The following is a 24,522-nucleotide window of genomic DNA, read 5'->3' as shown; positions in this document are numbered from 1 at the left end:
AGTACTTAGCAGAAACACTTAGTTTAAGCAGAAGAAAAAAATGAATTAAATTAGACTTTTCCCCTTTAGGTGTTTATAGTATTATAGCCTTTATTTTCAGAATTGGTTTTTATGATCTTGGCAATCAAGAAAGCAATTACTATCCACAATAATTGTTAATACAGGGAAGAAACATGAATAGCACAACAGTACGTTAAATGAGAAGGGAAAAAAACAGAAGCAATTAAAAAAAATCTTTTTACCTGAGGGATGTAATTCCTTCGTTCTTGACAAGCAGCATGAAACCAAGCCAGGCTAAAAAGAGCATGAGCTCGAGCTAAATTACCCTTTTTACTAATTTGTTCTGGCATCCAAGATTCGTATGTTCGCATTAGGTTCTTTTTGAGGCCTGGAGGCGCCTGGAAGAGAAAATAATATCTTACCGTAGCATTAAAGTATGATGACTGATATCACTAAGAATGCAACCAAATGTCCGCTTGCACAATATAGCCTTTTCCACTTTCTGTTTAGTTTATTACATATGTTAGAAAGAGAGGATGCAGGAAGCTGCAATGGGGCTGAGTAAGCGAATGGCCCCACAAGTAGAACATGCTTTTCTATGGATATACAAGGTTATAGTAGAGAAAAGGACAGATTGCATTCCTCCATAATTTAGGATTCCATCCTATGTATTATCTTAAGTGACATGGCTGTTTGGAATTGTAATTATTTTGCCAATAAGGCTGGAGTTTCTTAGAGGTTTCAAATCTTACTTCGTATGTTATCTTCAGACTTGATTGGAGCAAAATGGGAGAAAAACTGGGATGGACTTCAGCTGTCAACCAAAGACGAAACCCAGGCTGGGGCTGTAGGTTATTCAGTTCCTATTGTAAAAGAATTGATGCTCAAAATGTAAACAAATGCTTTACATTCTAATGTCAAATTATTCTCTGAAAAAATATGGACAATAATTAAATTTAATATACTGAAATATAATAATAGAAAGACAAATCCATTTCTTGATAAATTGAACAATCCTTTTTTTAACCCCTGACATGAGATGATTATATTCTCTTTAACAGGTCGTTTGAGAAAAGTTAGGATTTGCAACCACTTTTTGTCTTCAACTTGATTATTATTTTCTGAGTCTGGATGTCAAAGGGAAGAAAGGAATAGAAGATATACAGTATATGCAAATAAATTTTTTATATATAGTCAAAATGTGAAACAATGTCTTACAAAAGTATTTTTTGCTTTTATTATTTGAATACCATGAATTGAAGGATTTATGCCAACTGTAACTATATTTTTCTGCCAGTTAATTTTTGAAGTATAAATATATTTGTTTGGTATGAACTACAAGTTATCCCCTGAATGAATCATTGTGGCTTTTAAAAATATTTCAAAAGTATGTTGTTAACATCCTTTTGCCAAACTTTGTCTTTATTATAAATATCACTGTAATGAGGGAGTTTATATTTGTAATACACACATTTCTAGGGGAATAATTTTAGGGAGTAGGACAATTTTACATAATAACAAAATAATTATTTGTTTAAAATAGCATGCTCCATTTTCTACATCATCACATAGATTTACATCGCTGAACTTTTACAATAAAAGTTAACCTCAAATACACTTGGGAGCAATTAGAAAAAGGGATACAACTTCTGCTAAACCATACTTCTGAGGTCTTAGAAGTACTACACCTGAATAAGTTACAAATCCTTTAATCTGTTTAGTTTTAAAATAAATCACAAATGCTAATTTGACATGCACAGTACAGCTACCCATTAATCACCAATGACTACGTTTCCAAGGCACAAATGTCAGAGGCTCTTCAAAACTTAGTAACACTTCTTTAACTATTGTGAGACTGTAGAACTGGGCTACAAACATAAGTGAGTGCGCTATACTGACAATCCATTCGTTTCTTCCTTCGCTCCTTCTTCTCTTCCCTTCCGTTTACTTCCCTTCCCTTCCTCCCTCCCTCCCAAGTGGAGCAACCAAAGCTGGGAAATAATTTAAGAGGAAACCAAATACAACCAATTGGGGTGGAGTGAAGAGTCAGTGGTTAAGACACTGGGCTTGTCAGCTGCAAAATTGGCAGTCACACATTGAGGCAAGCACCAATCTTCTCCTAACTCCTGCCCATCTAGCAGTTCAAAAGCATGCAAATGTGAGTAGGTAAACAGGCACCACTTCAGCGGGGAGGAAACAGTGCTCTGCCATTTCATGCTGGCAATCTGACCATGGAAGCATGTTTGGACAGCGCCAGCTCAATGGAGATGAGCACTGACTTCATAATCGACTAGTCAAATTTGCCGTGGTAGCATGCACTACTGCAAGGCTACTTCTGCTCATTGCCAGGAGTTTCACCAGCTCAAGGTTGACTCAGCCTTCCATCCTTCTGAGGTCAATAAAATGAGGACCCAGATTGTTGGGGGCGATATGCTGACTCTGTAAACCACTTAGAGAGGGCTATAAAGCCCTGTGAAGTGATATACGTGTAAGTCTAACTGCTATTGTTAAGTGCTATTGCAGGGACATCTTCCAGATACAAACAAGGTGGCTATACAGTAGAGAAAATGTAGATACACGGCTATATAGTAGGGAGAATAGTGGTTTCCCAATTACTGTAATGTTGGAACATCTGTACATTTTTTTTATCAGGCAAAAGGGTAGCAACATTTCTTGTGTCAAGAAGCAGTACAAGAGATTTGGAGGATCAAACTTTCTTTATATACTGATATATTGAATGCTAAATTGTGTGTGTGTGTGTGTGTGTATCATTTGCAAGATTATGTGACCTATCCACCATGTTCCAATAACTATGAGTAGGAATCTAATTTTCTCAGTGGCAAGCAGTTGTTATAACATAAGAATCATATTATTGGTTTCCATTTATGTATTAGTTAGTAGTCAACAGAACCAAAAATCAGCAAGGTAACTATGATTTAATTAATTTGTAATGGTTTGAAATAAATTGTGACTGTTGCCAATCCTGATCCCTAATAATCCTTGCATTCTAAGGTAAATTAACAACTGGAATTATTTGGGACACAAGAATTTTACCACAAAATCCTTAAAAGAGTTATCTAAACTTCCCACTGAGTACAATGTAACTTTCTTCCAGGAAAGAGTGAGAGGATTGCAAACTATTTTTTTTTACTACTCTTTTATTAATTTTGGAGGTGGAGGTTTGTTCTTTGAACTTGTGGTTTTCTAATGTTTTATTACCAGGCTAAATAACATCTTCAGCAGAATTTAGGGGAGGTCAGTGTTCTTCTGCTTAGAAGGGCTTTGTGTGGTCAATAGGTCTTGTGATGGGGGCATCATATCAGGTGAGGGTCATTGGGAGGTGAATTGCTAGTTAGGGTCCGGGTTGCGTGGGTTGGTTGAGATGCCATCGCTGGTAGGCTGTGTGGTTGATTCAAATTCTATGGAGTTTATAGCTTGGTTGTAGGTTGATGTGTTTGTTGATGGAATTGCTTGTGGAGTTTTAATTAATTTTATTAAGTTGACAGATGATTTGTCCTGGGCACTACAATAATATTGATAACATTTTTATTCCCATTGCCATGGAAAACAGCCTTAAAATGACTGAATCTTGCAAAATACCTTACCTTTTCCAATATAGGCAGCCACGATACAACAAGGTGCAAATTCTTCAAGCACAACCATTCTCCATTCCGGGCACAATCTTTTACCATCTGAATAGCTAGATCAGCTTGACCTTGGCCCATGGCCACCTACAAAAGATAGTGGAATATTGTTCTTTAACCATAAGGGGAAAATGTATATATTTGTAGGAGTTTTGCAGATTTAAGCATTGAAGTACTGAATTCTAATACTGCAACTACATTATGACACTGAAATTGTAATAACGGCACAAAATGTCAAGTGTGAAATTACTGCCGTTTATTTGTAGATAATTTTGCATCATATTTGTAATTAATGGAAATCATTATCTGGTAGTCTTATAGAAGATGAATTATATCATACATAAAATATAATGGAGGCAACATATCAATTAAAATATCATTGCCATTTGTCTTGTCTTTATTATCTCCAGAATTGTTTCAATATAGTTTATAAAGAGGAGAAAGGTCTTTTATTTTTTTAGAAGAAAATATACTAATTATTTGGCCTTCTTAACCCTAACCATAACCAGCCTGTATACAGTTGTGTGTCTCAGCAGCAACATGTTGATTGGCCAGTATCTGCCTGTCTGTCTGGATATGGAAGTTCCACAGTGTCTTAGCCCTGTTATTCTCCACAATCTTCTGTAGAATTTCCCTATCTGGACATAGGAGGATCTGATTCATATAATGTGCAAATATTACTGTAAACAATGCCAGCTAGTTGACTGTGTCATTCAGCATATACTCTTCCTGCCTACCTCTTCACCCTGCCACAGACTGTGTTGGACTGGCTCTGGTACTCTGAACAGTCTGCATCTCAGGTCCTGTCTAGTGTAGTAGAACCCTGCTCCTATGGCTCTGGGTCATTTTTTGTGCTGCTATGATCAGTGTCCCAATGCTGTATTTTAATCCAGACATTTCTAACCACTAGCAGGACTTCCCGATGTCTGCTACCTCAGCTATCGGTCAGTGGTACACTAAAGATGGATGCATGTATGTATTATGTATGTATGCATGTATGCATATATGTGTGTATGTGAGCAAGGAGTGAGTAGACAAACTGTTCTACCCAAAAATCAGAAATATAGAAAAAAAATTGTGAACATTTCCCTTCGACTGATGCATGAGAGTGATTCACCTGGTGGTAGCATTCTCCATTTCTTTCAGTGCTTGCAAGCTCCTGCAATTCTTGAGAAGGATCAGCACCAGGGGAAATAATGATCAAGATTGGTTCGATTTCTAATGTTTCTTTGTACAGACGTTTCAGATTGAGTGGGGGTGGAGACAGCTCTTTAATCCCTAGAAATGAAAAGTATTTATAATAAAAAAGTAATATAGAATTTCAGTAAACCCACAAATCCATTTTGAGTTACTATTCTCATCTGAATTGTTCACAGAACAGAACTGCCTTGAATATTCTCAAGTTCCTTACCCCTATATAAATCTTTGATATGGATGCTTTATAAAATCAGAATAACTGTAGTTTAGAATCAGATAGTAAATCTGTGAGAGTTTGGATATAGACACATCTACAGACCCTTGTTTTTGCTGACACTGCAGATGATAACTTAAAAAAAGCTGAAGTATTAGATAAAAAATACTGTAATTCAAGTATGTGTTCATACAAGTTCCAGAAATGCAAGACAGGTCCATTTTGGAAATCTCCATATTAACAAACTGTTTGTATTGGTAAAATACACGAGTTATAAAGATGTCTCGTAATAATAACTACCTACTAAAACCATTGAAGTACAAATTACAGAATATCTATTCAATATTTTTCAAACCCCAATAGAAAGGAATATCTGTGGCTCAAGGTTGAATCATGGAGCCCCTGGTGCTCTCTGAGTTGGTTGTTGATGCTCTCTTGGTTGCTTTCTGGCAGACGCTTCATTACCCAGCTAGCAACATAATCAGTTAAGTTATGTTACCTAGTCAGGTAATGAAACATCTGCCAGCAGACAACTAAGCTCAGAGAACACTAAGGATTCCACATTTTTCAAACTACTTTGAGAAAGCACTAAGTTCTAATTTAAGATAACCATCCACAGATATCATCAAGACAGCAGGACAAATAAAATACTAGTATGAAAATATGAAATAGAAAAAGGAGCTACAAACTGGGGCTATGAATGTTTTAAACAATTATTTGGAGATATGCTTCAGAATTCACATGTGTGCAAGCATACACCTCTCTGCAACTTAGCAAGCTTCCATATATGCTTCAAAACTGTATCTGCTTTAAAAGGAACATGCCTCAGTCTATCTTTTCCTTTCTTTATCTTGATTGTTTATAAACTGCTTTGGCTGCCAGAGTCTTTGCTCATTCAATTAATGGCATAGGACCAAGTTATTTGTGGGACTTCTACCTACGCAGGAGAGGCATAATATGGCTCCTTTTTATTAAAGAATGTCATCTGACTGAACCAAGGAAAAAAACTTTTGGTGCCGTGGCAACATCATTCCCCTGGTAGATTAGACAACCTCCAACCCTACTGGCCTTTCATAATGCCTTGGACTTAGCTATGTCTCTGGGCATGGGGATTGGAAAGTATGGCAAAGTTTTTGAGATGATTATTCTGATTTTATTTTATTTATTAAATTTCTATGCCACCCATCTCCCCTACAACTTGTTGACAGATTTTATCATGCATTTATTGTTATGCTGTTGTTTTGCTGTTTATTTAGCTGTCATTAGCTACCAAAAGACAAAATGCGTGGCTAACATAATGTAATGTAACATAACATGATTTATTAGATTTGTTTACCACCTATAACAATATTAACAACAACAATACATAGGTATATACACATGCATGTGAAAGCCTACCTTATTTAATACATTATTCTTTAGATGAATTAAAAGGGAAATATATATGTTTACTATGTGTATTCTGAAAAATAAAGCAACTCACCCAAAGTTTTACAAGCAAAAAGAGCCATTGCACTCTGTAGCCTATCTGGCCTGACAGCCTGGACCACAAGGACCTGCAAATAAAAATGTTCACATCAGGATTCTCAGCTGATTAGCAAACATCATCTAACACTTCCACATGCTTGGCACTAAGAGTTGGAGGAGTGAAATGTATCATAAAGATGAGAATTTTCAAAATTATAGGCTTTCTAAAAAATGTGACAAAAGCTGCTTCCAATATTATTTATGCAATAAATTAATCCACTGTGTAATTAATAGTGGAGATAAACAATGGAAAATAATAACCCTTGTACAATTATGCATGGTATGCAGAAAATGCATAGAGTAAAAAGATCCTGGAACTTAGAAATATGCAATGATATTTATGGAAATTATTTTGGATAATTATTCCCAGATTTCTCTTTACTTGGGCTGGTTGCCATTTATGAGACAGCAGGCTCACTCACTGCTATCTCTTCCATTCTTTTCTCAGCCTCCCCACAATCTTTCATAACAAGGCTGATTTCAGTTTTGATACAGCAAATGATCAACTCAATTCAGAGGTGGTATTCAGCAGCTTCTGACCAGTTCTGGAGACCCAGTAGTGGAAATTTTGAGTACTTCAGAGAACCGGTAAATACTACCTCTGACTGGAGATTTTACAGTATCCTTCCGCTGCTAGGCCACCAAGCCATGCCCACAGAACCGGTCGTAAAAAAAAACTGAATCCCACCATTGACTCAATTCCAGGCAAATATAGCAATATTTCTAGCACTTGTCTTTCATTTAAGAAAGTTTCCTGGTTGATTTACTCTTGACATTGAGCAATTAAAAAAACATTTCTCTTATATTTCATACTTCAGATCTTAAGATACAGTAGATATCTAATGAGGATAGCACATTCCTTAGTTAATATTAACAGATAATGCATTATTCATAAAAACATAAGTGCAGGGCATGAATGAGAAGGTATATAAATTATTTAAATACAGTCATCAGCACTGATCAGCTCTTTAACAAAGACAACTCCAATTAAAATCTGATTAAAATTGGCAGTTCTTAATCTATGACTTCTAAATGAATATACAGTATTAATTGTGCTGTTCAATCAGTTAATATTTCACTCTCCACTTTATTAAATGGCAGCTTCAGTGAGCTGGTAAAAGCTAGCCAGGCAGCTAAATTTAGGGAAAATAAGGCAACCTGTAGGAATTAACATTCAAAAGGATAGAAACATTTTCAATAGTTATACAATAAACTTTCTGTTGATATGTGTGGGTTAGTATAAAAAATAGGTATGATCATTTACTGAGTAGCTGTTTAGGCTAAGTTCTTTTTCAAAGGCATAGTTGAAGAACTTATCTATTCTGAGCTACACAGAGCAAGGAAGAAGATAAACTTAAATGCATGATTAATTGGATGGCTTATGATTAAATATTTAAAAAATAGTGAGAAGTACAATGATGATGGATTCTGAATGTGGAACAGTTGTGAATAGATCTTGGGAAGAAATAAGCAACGGAAGAAAGGATAAAAGTTAAAGAAACAAAAATGAAATAATAGGAAGAAAAGGATACTATATACTGTAATATAGATTATTCTCCCAGATGGAAAGCTTACATAAAAAAGCAGATGTAAGGGCTGCTTAGAGCAGATTGAAAAGAATTTCATTACAAAAGTGCCAACAGTCTGTGATGTTGAGCTTACTGGAATTATGGGAGAAAAAGTTGTTCAGTAGATTGATAAAAGAGGCTGTAGATGAGAAAAAAAAATAATGTAAGAGAAATATTTCTGCAAAAAAAAAATTGAAGCAAATTTAACAAAATATTCTGTGTTGTATTTACTAGATGCTAAAAAGATTCCTTAAAAATACTGGCTAATAAAGTAACTGTGTTGGAAGTGTAAACAGAATGGGGGAACACTGATTCATACTTTGCCTCAATTTTCTTTGATATCTATACACTTGTTAATCTTGTATTACAAAGATCAACATAATCTAAACATGTGAGTATAGCAGAACATTGAGTATGGGAAGCAATAGAAAGACTGTCCTTCGGCACGACTTCTGATTCACAACTTGCAATCAATCTATGTCTATTTTATATTTATGAGATGGATGTATCATGGAAAAGGTGATCAATATTATCAATACCATGAAAAATTGAACACTGTGAATTTAATGTGGTCAAGATCTGGAGGTTAAGTTGAATAAGTTCTTACAAGCATGCTTTTCTTTGCATTCGTTTATTTTTTCCCTGATTTTTTTTTTTTTTTGTCTACTAAACCAATTCTTCTTGTGCCATATCCATCATTGGATTTGGCAATTATGTTGGAGATCATATTTTTAGCAATAGGTATTATCCAAACCAGTCCCTTATATTTTGAACCCATGATGTTCTTCTTCTGCCTGGATTTCGTTTGCCTTCAATTTTTCCCTGGAGGATTCAAGGTGTCGCATCACATGTCCAAAATATTCAAACTTTTGCATTTTTATGGTTTTGATGATTTCCTTTGGCTTTCCTAGGTAGCTTATCACCTCCTCATTTTTGATTTTGTTAACCTAGCTTATATGTAACAGCCGCATGTAAATCCACATTTCAAATGCTTCTAATCTCTTCAAGTGGCTTTCTATCAGAGACCAACTCTCTACTCCATAGAGCAGGATAAAAAAGATGTAACATCTGACAAGTCTGATTTTCAATCTTAGGCTTAAGTCATGACTGCAAAAGACCTTTTTCATTTTGAAGAATGCTGTTCGAGCTTTCTCTATTCTTATCTTTACTTCAGTGGTCATGTCCCAGCTTTCATGTAAGTTAGAACAGAGGTAAATGATCCTAAAGTATTGAACCAATACTTTAAAAAAAAGAACAAATAAACCCAGTAACAGGTCAAAATGGTGAAGCTTCGGTTATAGGAAGGCTACTCATCGAATCCAATGGATCACTTCACATTCTTTTGGGCCTATTTGTTTCTATTCATCTGTTTTTGCAGGTATATTAAGCCAGCTGGTTAAGAAAGTGACTAGTAGGCAACCTTATCTGCAATTCAAATTCAGAATCCAGTTCAGCATCAGCAATTTACAGAGTCAACTTTACAACTCTCTTGACATCACTGCAGAGATCAAAACTTGTAAAAATCAGCTGATGTTTTCAGTCTTCACATTATTAAGATAAATACTTAAAATATTCACATTTTCAGCTCTGGCTCAGTCATGTTTTTTAACTGAGAATACCAGTGACTGAATAAGAGATGTTAATATGGAAGGCTTGTACATTCAATTGATGACTTATGGATCCTTCATAATGGAAAAAAAAAACCCACATCTAAAACTGCTTGCCTTGGCTCAACAAAATGAAAAATTTGAATCTACAGCTCTGGTAGGCTCACATTTAACAAATTGAGTCACATTTTCTTTGGTATTTTATAAGATTTATTACGCCATAAAAACTGCAAAAGCATGCTTTGAATAAACATGAAATCCAGCAGTGTAAGGGAAAGGGGATGGGGAAATATTCTGTCTCCCCTCCTCCCCTGCCCCTTCCCCCAAAGATTTGCATATGATTTATACTGGTCTAAAATTGTAGGTCCAGAAATACCTGCTGAAACAGAGAGATTCTGTTTGCTATAATAGATGGGAATTCTTGTTCACACACTGAGCTCCCTGAGAAAGGCTGCCACAGTGCTGCATCTTGAAAGCAAACTGTCTGATACAAAGTTGGGAGAGAGATCTATAAAACAAATCAACAGGTTTACATGTAAGAGGAAAAATCTATTTTTATGCTGAATTGAAAAAAATAATTAACTGTCATATAATTTTAATTCTCAGACAATGTATTCATTATAATTGTGTAAAACCATGCTGGAATAGTTGTTTTCATTAATTTTCAAGGAATGGTTCTCCCATGGCTTAATAAATGTACCTGGTGTGTTGAGACAATATAACAATTGTAAAACCATATGTGTAGAAGTGGGGTTTCTTGTATTAAAGTAAAATTCCAATCAAAACCCCAGTGGGAGCCTGGATAAACCAAACTAGCTCATTTTCATAAAGCTAAATGTTGTATTTGAACCCTTTCCTTATATCTAATCTCAAAACAGCTTACATATTATATACTGTATTTATATATCAAAAGAAGACACTCTACATAGTTCAGGCTAAAATATGGAAATCTTGGTGCTCTCTAAGCTTGGTTGTTGGCTTGCAGACATTTCACTACTCAACTAGGTAACCTCATCAATGTGAGTGAATGTGGGGTTTGTACCCTGTTTAGATTCAGTAACTCGCCCTGCCAGAGTCGATGGTGTATAGTTTTTTTCCCCTTGATAATGCTAATTTTCAGGGCATTCATTTTGTTTCTATTACAATTAGATACTAAAATGAGTGGAATTATAAAATATTTATTAAAAATAATCTATATTCATCAAAACATAATATACAGTATATGCATTTGGGACATCATTTTTTCTGAATAAGCAGAACAGAACATGGAATACTGGAATCATAGGTCGATTAAATATGTTGTTTTCAAAAATATTTCTAATTATATTATTTGGTCCATACATAATTGTTCAAAGGTCATTCTGAAACATCAACAATGAAGAACAGATTTAGGATTTTAAAGGAGGCCTTTTAGAGACATGACACAATGCATCAGCTACCTTCTTCCTTTCTGGGCTCAGCTTAAAGTGTTGATTTTGGTTTTTGAATGTAGCCAAGCATGGTAAAATGAAGATTAAAAAAAGAACCTAATATAATTTAAAAAATAGACAAGGTTTCTAAAATTGAAGTAGAACTATTTAGAAATGACCATAGTGAAGTATATGACATGAAGGTTATAAACATGGCCTAAAATTGCTTTTTAAATAATATTTTTAATCCACATAATTTGGGAATTGGGGAAAGGAGGAGAAATACTATTATCAGAGACATTTTTAAAATTAATGACACATTACATATCAACATATATTACTGACCCCCCCCCAAAAAAGATCCATTTCTGCATCATTAACTTGAAAACAAAGATGCTACTATGGAAGAGAAAAATAATACAAGGCTACAATTTCAGGATACAAATGTTTGGAAGCAAAACTCAGGGGTTTTTTGAGCTAAATTATTTTTCTCTACAAAAAAAAAATCAGCTAGAACTGTACCTTTAGAGTTGCCACTGCCCAGATTCTTTCCTGTTCTATCCAAGGTGGAATCTGATCTCTGATGCTTTTGGTGGAATCCTGAATGATATAAAAATACATTTCATTGCAAATGTTACAGGGCATGTATGTAAGGAAGCAAAACAAATTACTATTTGGTTGTGACAACCATCATCCCCAGGGCAATCACAAATGACTTGGTCAGTCATTCAGCAGGCATTTTTCAGTTCTCCCAGTTGTCACAAAAGAGGCTGTCACATTCTGTTCAGCTCTTTGCCGAATGTATCTGTGAGGCTTAAGATTTGTCAATAAACATTAAGGCCCAAACTCTGGTTGCTAAGATAGTGACAATATTAACGAGTACATGATTCATTGTTATTTTGTTTTGTTAAAGTCTGCTTCTCTGAACTAGACCTTACTCATCCAACTCCCTGCCCCATGAATTAAAATTTAAATGTCAAGACTCTCGTTAGCGTTCACCATGAAAATATTCAGGGTTTGCAACTGTTTCTTTTGACGGACCAAATTTGGTTTGGGGGTGATGGTAAGAGATGGTGAGAAACCAGCAAAAGAAAGATTGAGCTGAAAGTCAACCAGGTCTGGCTGCAGACTGTGGAGAAAAACAATCCAGAAAAAGCTTTCCCAATGTGTTGCTGTTTTTCCCCAAAATACCCCCCCGAAATTAACATTTATCACTAACAACAAAATTATGAAAGATCTGATATAAGTTCTCCTGATAGCACAGATTGTTATCGTTGAAAGTACTTTTATCAATAACAATTAATATTAAAACTTTAATTATTTTATTAAATATAAAGGTTTCTGTTGAGTTCTTATTATGGCAGAATATAATTTATGGCAGAGAATAATTTTCTTATTGTGGCAGAGTACACTTTTTGTCATTGTGAGAAAGACAATGTCATATAGCACTTTGTGGTACGAAGAAAAAGATGTTAAGTGACACTTACTGATTTTCTTAACATATCTCCAATGATCACACCAGTAAATGTATCCCACTCCTGTAAGAACAATAAAAATTTAAAAATGCTAAAGCATAATGAAGACAATCAAACTATAGCCAAGGTTGATGTTTTCAAAGAGAAAATGGAGAAATGACTAAATGGGCATACTTTGAATTGTGCCAATCCTACCTCTGTTCCATTCCAAATTGCCACTTCTCAACAGAACATTTATTTCATTTAATAACATGTTTTTAGAGATTAAGATAGCCCCAGTCCATATGTATGTATGTATGTATGTATGTATGCATGAATGCATGTATGGTATTCAGCTTTGTTCGGGTATTTTCCCACGTCATTATAGTTGTGCTTTTAAAGTTGCAGCAATGTTTCGGCAGAATCTCATCTGCCATCATCAGGCTTCTATAACTGTAATGACGTGGGAAAATACCCGAACAAAGCTGAATACCATACATACATACATACATACATACATACATACATACATACATACACACACACACACACACACACACACACACACACACCTGAGTGATACAATAGTGGCAAGTGCCCATGTACATTTTTTTCTATTCCATCCTCTTGTTCAATTAGTACTGATTATAGTAAAACATTACATTAGCACCAACATTAACAATAACTATAATCAGTAAATTTTTAAAAATTCTAGTCCTCCTCTTATATTAATTCTCAGATCATACCGAAAAGGATATCTATGAAACACCTCCACAAAATGCCTTAAGCAATTGTCTCACTGAGGCTGACAGAGTCTGTGTAACTACAGTTTACATTTGAAAGAAAACAAAAAAAAATTGAATGACATCACAGGTAGCCCTTGACTTATGACCACAAGCATTTTAGTTGCTAAGCAATTGGTCATAAAGCAAAACATCAGATGACTGCATTGCTTAGCAACCACAGTCCCAGCAATCCCTGTGGCTACCATTGAGCAAATTTTACCAGTTCTTAACCATCCCAATCCAAGCTACTCTGGGCTTGGTCTTTCTCAGTCCCCAAGGTAAAGGTAAGGTAAAAGACTGCCTTCAATTTTACCACCCCCCCCTCGCTTTTGGTGTCCCTTCACAATGCCTTGCTGACATTTACTGACACTTCTTATTCCTAATGTTGACAAGGTGTGCCTGGTCAGGCTGTTGGGCTATATGGAGCTGGCTTTGTGCAGCAATTTTTTTTAAAGCACAAAGCAGCTTACAGGGCCCAGAGTGTGCCAAAATATATCCTTTTGCCATACTCTTGGGCCATGTGGGACTGGCTTTGCACTGTGAAAAACGACAAAAAAAGCGTAAAGCTGCCGCCTCTTGAGTCAGAGAATGCTAAAATGCCCTTTTTGTTGTGTTCCTGGACCACATGGAACTGCCTTTAAGGGAAATACAAAGCTGTTTTCAGCTCCATGCGATCCACTGCAGGAGTGCAGTGAAAAGAGGCCTTTTGATGTGCTCCAGCTCAAGGAGAGGCTGCTTTGTGCTCCCCCCGCTTTTTCGCAGGACAAAGCCAGCCCCATACAGCGCAGCAGCCAGGTTGGTCATGCCTTGACAGCAGTGGGAGCAAGAAAATGGTGGCGAAGGTCAGCTGGGGCAGCAGACCACAGGGTATCAGAGGGCCCAGAGGGCATAGATGGGGGAAAGATAATAAGATGAGATTGTTTGCAGTGCCCATGTGGTATTAAGTGTGGGCAAGGTGCCCGAATTTTGATCATGTGTCTGTGGGGGGGCGCTAAAATGGCTGTAACTTCAGGCATGGGTCCGAAGTCCTTCAGCGCCATGGTAACTTTAAATTGTCGCTGGATGGACAGTCGTAAGTCAAGGAACAATAATGTAAAAACCATCAGAAATGCAAGAAGGGTTTTAAAACTGCAGATTTTCCTGTGTTAATGGCCAATTAAAATTAAAGGATAAGCATTACTATGTGACTTACATTGTTTTGAAAAAGTTCAGGATGCATTCCTTTCACAAAATGTAATGCAAACATTAGCTGATCAGCCTGTAATCAGAAGACAAAGCATTAATAACATCTTATGCAACGTTCTTCTTGGAAAATAATCCCCTAGAAAATATTTTTTTTATAGAAACAGATAAAGAAAACAAGGAGCTGGTTATATATTCTCAGATTTTCCTAAGGAAAATTCTAAACCAGACTATCTTGGTTCGAGGCAATATATTTTATTTCATATTTTTCACTCCCATAATTTCTGTGATTATATTTTTACTATTTATTTTTTTATTTTATTTATTTATTTTTGTCAATTGCTTACAAAATAATAGGTATAAGTAAAAACATAGTTATGAATACATGGATACATATAAGAAAAATAAAAAAAATAAAAGAAATAATAGGACAGAGATGGTAGGCACATTGGTGCGCTTATGCACACCTCCTACAGACCTCTTAGGAAAGGGGTGAGGTCAACAGTAGACAGTCTAACGTTAAAGTTTTTGGGGTTTGGGGAAGAAACCACAGAGTCAGGTAGAGTATTCCAGACATTGACCACTCTGTTGCTGAAGTCGTATTTCCTGCAATCAAGTTTGGTGCGATTAACCTTGAGTTTGTATCTATTGTTTGCTCTTGTGTTGTTATGGTTGAAGCTGAAGTATTCATTGACAGGTAGGACATTGCAATGTATGATTTTATATACTATACTTAGATCGGACCAAAGGTGGCATAGTTCTAGGTTTTCTAGGTCTAGAATTTCAAGTCTGCTGGCATAAGGTATTCTGCAACAAGTAGAGGAGTGGAGAACTCTTCTTGTGAAATATTTCTGGACTTTCTCAACTGTGTTAATATCAGATACGTAATGTGGGTTCCAGACTGATGAGTTGTATTCGAGTATTGGTCTAGCAAATGTTTTGTATGCTCTAGTTAGTAGTGTGATATTACCAGAGAAAAAGCTACGTCGGATTAGGTTAACAACTCTTAATGCCTTTTTGGCTATGTAGTTACAGTTGTCTCTAGCACTTAGATCATTAGAGATGAGTACTCCAAGACCCTTGACAGAGTTTGGATCGTCAACAAGGTCTTGACTATTCAGCCTGTATTTTATTTTCTGATTTTTTTTGCCAATATGTAAGACAGAGCATTTATTTGTTGAGATTTGAAGTTGCCATTTTTTTGACCATTCTGATACATAGTCAAGGTCTTTTTGAAGGGTAGCAGTACTGTCTGTGGTGTTGAACAGCTTTGCATCATCAGCGAAGAGAACGCAGTTGCTTTTGATATGATCACAGAGGTCATTTATGTAGAGTATGAAAAAGTTGGTCCTAGAACACTGCCTTGGGGGACACCACTGTTGACAGGTACAGAATTTGATAGGATGCTCCCAATTTTGATCATTTGTTGTCTGTTTGACAGGAATGTTTCGATCCAGTTGTATTTTTTATCTCTGATCTTTTAATATAGAATCCTACATTCTTATTCTTATTCCACTATTCTCCAAAACAGTACTTGAGACATTCTCATTTTTTAATATAACATACAATGATTCTTTTAAGCAATAGAAATGATGCAAAATTGAATTGATTGTTCAGCAGTCAAAGGTAGCATAATTTTGGTTTGGAAAACTTTTTATAATACTGAATGGCTACATTGTCAATATAGGAAGCAATGCTATATTTTATCTGAAGTGAAAGGGTAATTGAACTAGCTCATTTCTGAACCAAGAAACTACATAAATCTCTAACTATTAATTTATAGTTTTTCCAATGAATTCACTTTCTGAACCACCAGCATTTTAAAACCATCTGTGATATCTAACTCAAATAGTCACTTACTGAATGTTTATGATCTAAAGTTTCGCTGCAACAAAAGCAAATGGTAATTATTCATTTTGATATTTCAAAATTACACCCTTAACTACCAATTCATCTTCTTTTATTCTGAGATTTAAAATGATTTCTCTCCTTCCATATATATAAGCATGTGTATGGGAGTTTAACATGCTGACACTGAAGATGTATAATATAGGGTAAGTATATTTAATTGTTTAGTGGAACTTTCAAGGATTGGAAACAATTTACTTTCAAAAGTTGTAAGATAGTGAATACTGAATGTGCTCTAACGATGGGAATGATCAGTGAAACCTCCTATTTTAGTTTATTTGTTTTTTTTTAAAATTGATGAGCTGCTTTCATATGAAAACAAATCATATAAAATACCTGGAAAAATTCACTTATATTATTTGATGCAGTGTCATAAGTAAGTGATGTTGAACTCAACTCTGGTGACTTCATGTTATCAATTTTCTTGACAACAATGTGTTACCATTGCATTCTTACAGGGCTTTTGTTACTAAGAGTATTCCTAATGATTTTAAAGTCACACAGCAACCTTAATGGCACCTGCTTACAAATTTATGAATAATTTCATGTCAAAATTCCTAATCTGTAAATGAAGAGTGATCTTCATAAGATAATTTAGGGTTATGAACCAGGGTTGTTCAGATTTTAATGCTAGTTCCCAATATATCCATATAAATAACAATTTAATAGTTGATTGGCATAGTTTGCAACCTATGACTTTAAAAAAAATAGATATAGTAAAAATGTCATTCTAACCAATATTACCTCACACGTCTACCTGTACTTATATAATGTGCTTAGATTGGCTCAAAATACATAAAAATAGGCAGAAGAGTGAGAACATACTTTATTGGCTTAACCAATATTATAGAAACTGTAATTTTTCAGTATAACACAACATTAAACTTCCAAAGGAGTGAATTTCATAGTCTGGGAAACAGAAGGCTTTCTTCTGAGTAACCACCAAGAATGGAGGCACCTTCAACATATACAGGAATAGATAGCAAGGATGAATATGCATATATCACATGAGTGGGTGTATATATAGAGTGAGACTAAACAGCTCAACCGAGATATCTATCTACCTTCCACTTGAGGATATAATTGTGCCTATTCTTTTCTTCTAAATGCTACGCATGTCAGCTAGAGCCATCCACTTGGAGATAATAGGAATGAAGAATTATAATATCTCTGGGAAAAGGCAGAAATGGCTATGATGGGTGCAAGAATACAGTGTTCCACAGCATGTAAAATAAATATAGTCCAGAAACTGATAACCTTATGAATAAAACATCCAATATATTTCAGAAGGATGTTTTTATTAGGAAACTGGTTAAGAGATTCCAAAAAAAAATTTTTTTTTTTGTTTCAGATAAGCTTCATTTCCTTCTTAGTTCGAACTTAGTGCTTCAGAAATTATTATTGTCTCAATGCTGTAACGAGGCAACAGTCCCATGGTGAGCAAAAAGACTGTTCATAAATCAAGAAAATTTGTTCTGCCAAACAAGACAAAAAGATTCTAAATACAATTCACATGACTTTACTAACAAAAAACAAAATCTGGCACCATTGTACATCTACTGACTGATATTTTCAAGTGAGCCAATTTTGGCAACTCTGGAAATATAACTCCACATTCAACACAGTGAATCAGTGCAAAGGAAAATGACAGCTTACCTTAAATAAACAACGACAGACATATTCATATACCAAGTGTTTCAATGAGCTGATAAGAGACTTTATTCTTTCCTCAGTATTTCCCAGGTCCTGAAAATGAATATTCAGATATTTAAATTATTAAGTTAATACAGGTGAAACTCAAAAAATTAGAATATCGTGCAAAAGTTTATTTCAGTAATGCAACTTAAAAGGTGAACCTAATATATGAGATACTCATTACATGCAAAGCAAAATAGTTCAAGCCGTGATGTGTCATAATTGAGATGATTATGGCTTACAGCTCATGAAAACCCCAAATCCACAATCTCAGAAAATTAGAATATTGTGAAAAGGTTCAATATTCTAGGCTCAAAGTGTCCCACTCTAATCAGCTAATTAAGCCATAACACCTGCAAAGGGTTACTGAGCCTTTAAATGGTCTCTCAGTCTGGTTCAGTAGGAATCACAATCATGGGAAAGACTGCTGACCTGACAGTTGTGCAGAAAACCATCATTGACACCCTCCATAAGGAGGGAAAGCCTCAAAAGGTAATTGCAAAAGAAGTTGGATGTTCCCAAAGTGCTGTATCAAAGCACATTAATAGAAAGTTATGTGGAAGGGAAAAGTGTGGAAGAAAAAGGTGCACAAGCAGCAGGGATGACTGCAGCCTGGAGAGGATTGTCAGGAAAAGGCCATTCAAAAGTGTTGGGGACTTTCACAAGGAGTGGACTGAGGCTGGAGTCAGTGCATCAAGAGGCCACCACACACAGACGGATCCTGGACATGGGCTTCAATTGTCGTATTCCTCTTGTCAATTCGCTCCTGAACAACAAACGTCAGAAGCACCTTACCTGAGCTAAAGAAAAACAGAACTGGTCTGTTGCTCAGTGATCCAAAGTCTTCTTTTCTGATGAGAGCAACTTTTGCATCTCATTTGGATCCAGAGTCTGGAGGAACAATGGAGAGGCACACACTGCAAGATGCTTGAAGTCCAGTGTGAAATTTCCACAGTCTGTGTTGATTTGGGGAGCCATGTCATCTGCTGGTGTTGGTCCACTGTGCTTCATTAAGTCCAGGGTCAACACAGCCATCTACCAGGAGATTTTGGAGCACTTCATGCTTCCTTCCACAGACGAGCTTTATGGGGATGCTGACTTCATTTTCCAGCAGGACTTGGCACCTGCCCACACTGCCAAAAGCACCAAACCCTGGTTCAATGACCGTGGGATTACTGTGCTTGATTGGCCAGCAAACTCGCCTGACCTGAACCCCATAGAGAATCTATGGGGCATTGCCAAGAGAAAGATGAGAGACATGAGACCGAACAATGCAGAAGAGCTGAAAGCCACTATTGAAGCATCCCGGTCTTCTATAACACCTCAGCAGTGCCACAGGCTGATAGCTTCCATGCCACGCCGCATTGAGGCAGTAATTGCTGCAAAAGGGGCCCAAACCAAGGACTGTGTACATATGCATGCTTATACTTTTCCGAGGTCCAATATTATTCTATGTACAATCTTTGTTTTATTGATTGCATGTAATATTCTAATTTTCTGAGATTGTGGATTTGGGGTTTTCATGAGCTGTAAACCATAATCATCTCAATTATGACAAATCACAGCTTGAACTATCTTGCTTTGCATGTGTTGAGTCTATCACATATATTAGGTTCACCTTTTAAGTTGCATTACTGAAATAAATGAACTTTTGCACGATATTCTAATTTTTTGAGTTTCACCTCTATTTTCTGGATCAAAAATACCTAAAAACAACTCAAGATTGAAAAGTTTTATCTGAAAGCGCATTCATTTCAGAGCAGCAGTCACAGAAGTGGAGTTGGGCGGATGTGCATGCTCACCTGCCACTTGCGCGGCACGGTTCTGAAAGGGCCGCAACCTGGTAGTGGGATGCAGTCCAGGGTTGGGGACCCCTGTTTCAGAGAATGGGCTTTATCTATAATCAACAATTTAACCCAAAGTAATAATCTAACTGCATCATGAATTCTAAAAAAAAATAAAAATCTGGGCCTAAGAGACAAATTACATGTGCATAGTTCTCCTGCAGATGAATATTAATCTTTCAAAATTTGTAATAAGTATTGCAATGTAATATCAGAAAGCTTTATTTTACCTCATTTAAATGCAGTCTAAGGTAACCTAATCAGCTTAAAACCCTTTTTGTTTACAGTTCTTTATTATTTAAATTATGCTAATTAATCTGACAAATGAAGAGAAAAAACATTCAAGGAAAAGTAAGATCTTCCATACCACGAATAAGAATCTCAAATTGGGCACCGCTTAATCTTGAGGTGATACCTCCCTGTAGTATACTAAAAAAACACAATCAATTCATCTTTCAGGTTGCCCTACCTTGAATGAGGCATATTAAGTACTAAACTGAGGAACTTAATATTAAAATAAGGCAGTAGGACATCTATCAAGAAACTGGTTCATGTTCACCAAGAGTCACCAATAGTCAATTAGAGGAGACATTTCTCTTTTTAAAACAAAAATTTCTTCCAAAACTAGCAGAAGTCAGGATCTACTTGTCCTAAATGGAGATTTAATTATTAATTAATTAATTGTGGAATTAGCTGATTTCAGAAGAATCAGAAGTTTGTTATACAAAAATTTGGTTATTCTAAGGATAAACATAGGACATTCCTTAATTACAAAATGGATGAGCATGTTAAGATATTAGTGCGTTGTACAAAATTTTACAATCAGAAGAGATATCTGAAGACGGAGACAGGTTTATTTTACAATGTGTCACAAATGTGTGAATATAAGACCATCTACTATAGTGATTATAGCAGCATGTGCGGGGAGGGGAACATGGAGGCACCATAATGATGTAACCATATCACCCATAATGATGCAAGCCCCACCCATTTTCTGTGTGGAGTGTCATGTAACCTGCCTGCCCCAAAGTAGGACTTGTGATGCAGCACTGTGATGCTTTCTTCCTTCTGATTTAGTGGCGAGATCCACAGATGTTGCTCTAGTACTGTATCTAGAATAGAAAATCTGATTTTTTTGTTGCAGCATTATTGGAAAATGTGATGTGTTCTCCCTTTCTCAATGATTATTTTTGCTTAAGGATTGAGAGGCTAATGGTATATACCTGGACATTGTAAACTTTGATAATGTACTTTCAGGTGATTGAAATAGAGAAGAAATAGCTACAATTCAAACCTGTTTGCTCTGCTGTTCGGTTTACTCAGAACCATAACATTTATCACATTTCCAACTGTTTCGTTGGAACAATTGAACTGGAGAAACATAATACACTTTCCATATGGTTTGTGCAAAAGGGAATGAATTTTTAGGCCCAAAAGAACATTAATCCCATCTTATTTTCATTGAATATACAGAACTGAGGGTTTGAAAACTGGGCTTCAAATCCAAAAATAGATGTACTGGTCATTAAGTGAAAAAGCTTTATTGACAATGGGATTCTTGACTCCAAGAATAATATGATCCTCCTGCGGGTCAGGCAATCTGATTCATATATTGAAACAGTAAGAAGCTACTCATATTATGGGTATCTCAGATAGTGGGGAACTGAGTAACTTTTTTTCTAGTCTTGTGGTTAAATTGAGAAAGGAAGGAAATGCATACAGTAGCTCACTCGCTCAATCAATTTTCCTCTTAGGTTTGGAAATCCCTGCAAAATATTATGTCTAATCACTCTGCAGTTCCAGTCAACTTAGCATTTCCTTTGGGAGTTTGTTCAGAAAAGTTAATTGCTTATACTCGGATTCAGACAGAAATCTATATGGATTTTCTTTTTCCAGACTAATAGAAGAAATGTCCCAATCATTCATCCAGCCATACTTTGTTGGCAAACAAAAGAGAAGTAAAATTTGTCAATTGTAAGATACTAATAGCGTGCTTTTGATGTTATGAAAGAAAGCAACTATTTGATTCATAATTTTCTTTCTTGGCTTTTGAAAATCGCTTATTTTGCTGCCATTTTGGCACTTCTAAAAGTGAAATCTGCTAATTTGGAACATGATTCTGAGTCTGGCTCTCAGAATGTTGCAACCAGATGTATTAACTTTTTAATAGAGAATCTATACTTTGGTTCAAATCCAAACTATTCAGCAGAAAAACATTCAAAGGAGAACAATGTTTTCAAGTTTGTTGAGTAAATATTCCTAAGGCGTTCTTAGACAGTGTAGGTGTGAAATTAGGTGCAAAGAATGGAGAAAAGATTATATCTGTGGTAAAATCTCTATAGAATACAGCTTGGACTTCAAATTCTTGTATACATTTGCCTTCACATGTGATCTTAGGACTATCTCTTGCACCACTTGGAATGATCCTGAGAGTGATGGCTGTTACCAAAGTATCAACAGAGATACTTTGAGCATTTCTAGAAAAATATAGAATTCTTTGGATAATTTATGAACTTGCTTTTTTTAACAAAAGACCCAACGTCAACATACTGTTACAAAGTATCCTGGGATTAAAAGCTTTTATTGTATGAGGGGCACTGTTATTTTTTTAGAGGAGTCTAAGAGCAATAGTGGGAGGGATGATGATTTAAATGAACCATGCTGGGGATTTTTTCTTATGTTTTTAAAAAAATATGTAGATCTTTATTTTTTAACCTGTATTAGGTTCATTTTAGTGATGTTTTGTGCTGATGTTTTCATGGGCTTCTTATAAAAATTGCAGAAAATATCACCACCATCAGCTTCAATAATTACAGCTGGTGGAAGCTATGGTGCATTTAAAATATGGACTTAGGAGTACATGTGGCTTTCAGGCTGCAGACTACTTATCTTTAATTTAAAAACAGTCAAACAAACCTTATAAAAAGTCTGCACTGTTCTCCTTTTGGTAAAAATGCTTAATTTAAAAATGAATTGTGATATGGGGCGCAGACTGTTAATAAAGATTGTTGTTTGAAAATTAAGAAATAAGTGAAGAACTTGTATTTACATAGATAGAATTTCATTTGCCTTCTCTTGATTATGAAATTATGCTTTGTTTAGCCAAGGAAAAGTATACGTTTTATTTAGGTCTTTTGTCAGGAAATTTTATACAAATATACAACTAAATTTCCTTCAAATACACCAATTATGGTGCAATACACTCAGTATCAATGGTGTGCAATCACTAATGGAAGGAGTTCCTTTATTTCTTTTCTTTAAATGTTACTTTGGCCAGCCTTATTTTTAGTCCTTGAGGCAAAAAAGGTAAAGGCAGTAAGTGTGTGTATATGTGTGTGTGAGGAGAGAGAGAGAGAGAGGAGATACACACATATACTGGTTTGAACTATTGGCACATACCAGTTCACTTTGTAGAGCCCTTTGAAAAAGTCTTAGGAAAGAAGCCAGACTAAAACGATACATGTTATTAATTTTGGACAAGTCAGAAATAATAAAATACATCTTGCTTCCACTTTCAGCCAGAGTGAGATATGCATCCCTTTCCTGAAAATAAAGAAGATTAAATGTTAGAGCTCTATTGCCACCTATTGGAGATGTAGACACAAAATGAAATTAAAAATACAAATAATATACAACAATTCAATAGAATAGAAGGTACTTTATCAATGTCAACATGCATTCATGTGTGCATATGACAAAGCAAAATATTTGTTTTGTTAGGCAGGCAGTTCTAGCCAAATGAGCAATCATCCTTGCCCCAGTAATGACTTATAGCATCTTAGAAGTTGGAAGAAGTGGTAGGATGCACAAGAATCTATTATATTTCTACATCATTTACAATGGCCAATATTGGCTATAATCCACTATAGATGTGCAGCCATCCTTGGAAACAACTTGAAAAGGCAGTTAGTACAAAATTGCAGCAGTTATTGTTGGTAAGACGTCATTGCCCATGTACAGTAAGTTCCTGCATTGATTACTAGTAAATGTCTGAGCCCAAATCAAAGTACTGGTCATTATCTTCAATGCTTTACTCAGTGTACCACTGGGATAGACTGTATAAGGCTGGCTAAACTGAATCTGTCCATCTGGTCCAGACATTAAGGGAAGGGCTGCCAACAGCACTTACCTGCTAAGTGGTACATGGGGTATGAAAAAGATGTGTGAAGAAAAAAACTTTTTCTGTTATAGTTCCTACCCACTGCAACTTTTCCCATTGGTGGTATGTGCAGCCCTAAACCTCCTGGAATTATGTACCCTGTTTCTCCAACAATACGGCCTCCCCCAAGAGGAAGTCCCAGCATGTTTTATAGGCATGAAATGAAATTAAGCCCCTCCCCCCAAATTAAGGCCTATATTAAAGCATGCGAAACGGGGGGAATGGTGGGGGGGGCTTGCCGTTAGGAAGTACTTTTGTTGCACACCCGGATATGGTGCTGCCTGCGTTGACCCCGATACGAAGTGCCCCACCAATGCCGAGGTCAACAT

At 35.8% G+C, this 24,522-nt stretch overlaps 1 protein-coding gene across 2 annotated transcripts in view; it reads right to left on the bottom strand.

Annotated features, from left to right (window-relative positions):
• DYNC2H1 (dynein cytoplasmic 2 heavy chain 1) overlaps positions 1-24,522 on the bottom strand; it is a 146,190-nt gene that overhangs the window by 39,618 nt on the left and 82,050 nt on the right. For both annotated transcript variants that reach the window (XM_087966204.1, XM_087966205.1), the window contains exons 69-79: positions 23,434-23,577; positions 18,152-18,241; positions 14,598-14,663; positions 12,654-12,704; positions 11,689-11,766; positions 10,134-10,265; positions 6,539-6,611; positions 4,762-4,922; positions 3,606-3,731; positions 753-863; positions 243-398 (exon numbers count right to left, since the gene is read on the bottom strand). In XM_087966204.1, coding sequence (XP_087822330.1) covers positions 243-398; positions 753-863; positions 3,606-3,731; positions 4,762-4,922; positions 6,539-6,611; positions 10,134-10,265; positions 11,689-11,766; positions 12,654-12,704; positions 14,598-14,663; positions 18,152-18,241; positions 23,434-23,577 — 1,188 coding nt within the window. The remainder of the gene's footprint in view (positions 1-242; positions 399-752; positions 864-3,605; positions 3,732-4,761; positions 4,923-6,538; positions 6,612-10,133; positions 10,266-11,688; positions 11,767-12,653; positions 12,705-14,597; positions 14,664-18,151; positions 18,242-23,433; positions 23,578-24,522) is intronic.

This window comes from Notechis scutatus, chromosome 5, assembly GCF_049901735.1.
Source record: "Notechis scutatus isolate UNSWTSFEM ecotype Mainland chromosome 5, rNotScu1.2, whole genome shotgun sequence".
Taxonomy (NCBI): Eukaryota; Metazoa; Chordata; class Lepidosauria; order Squamata; family Elapidae; genus Notechis; species Notechis scutatus.
Note: the sequence above shows the minus strand (reverse complement) of the source record. Positions and strands in the feature narration are given on the sequence as shown.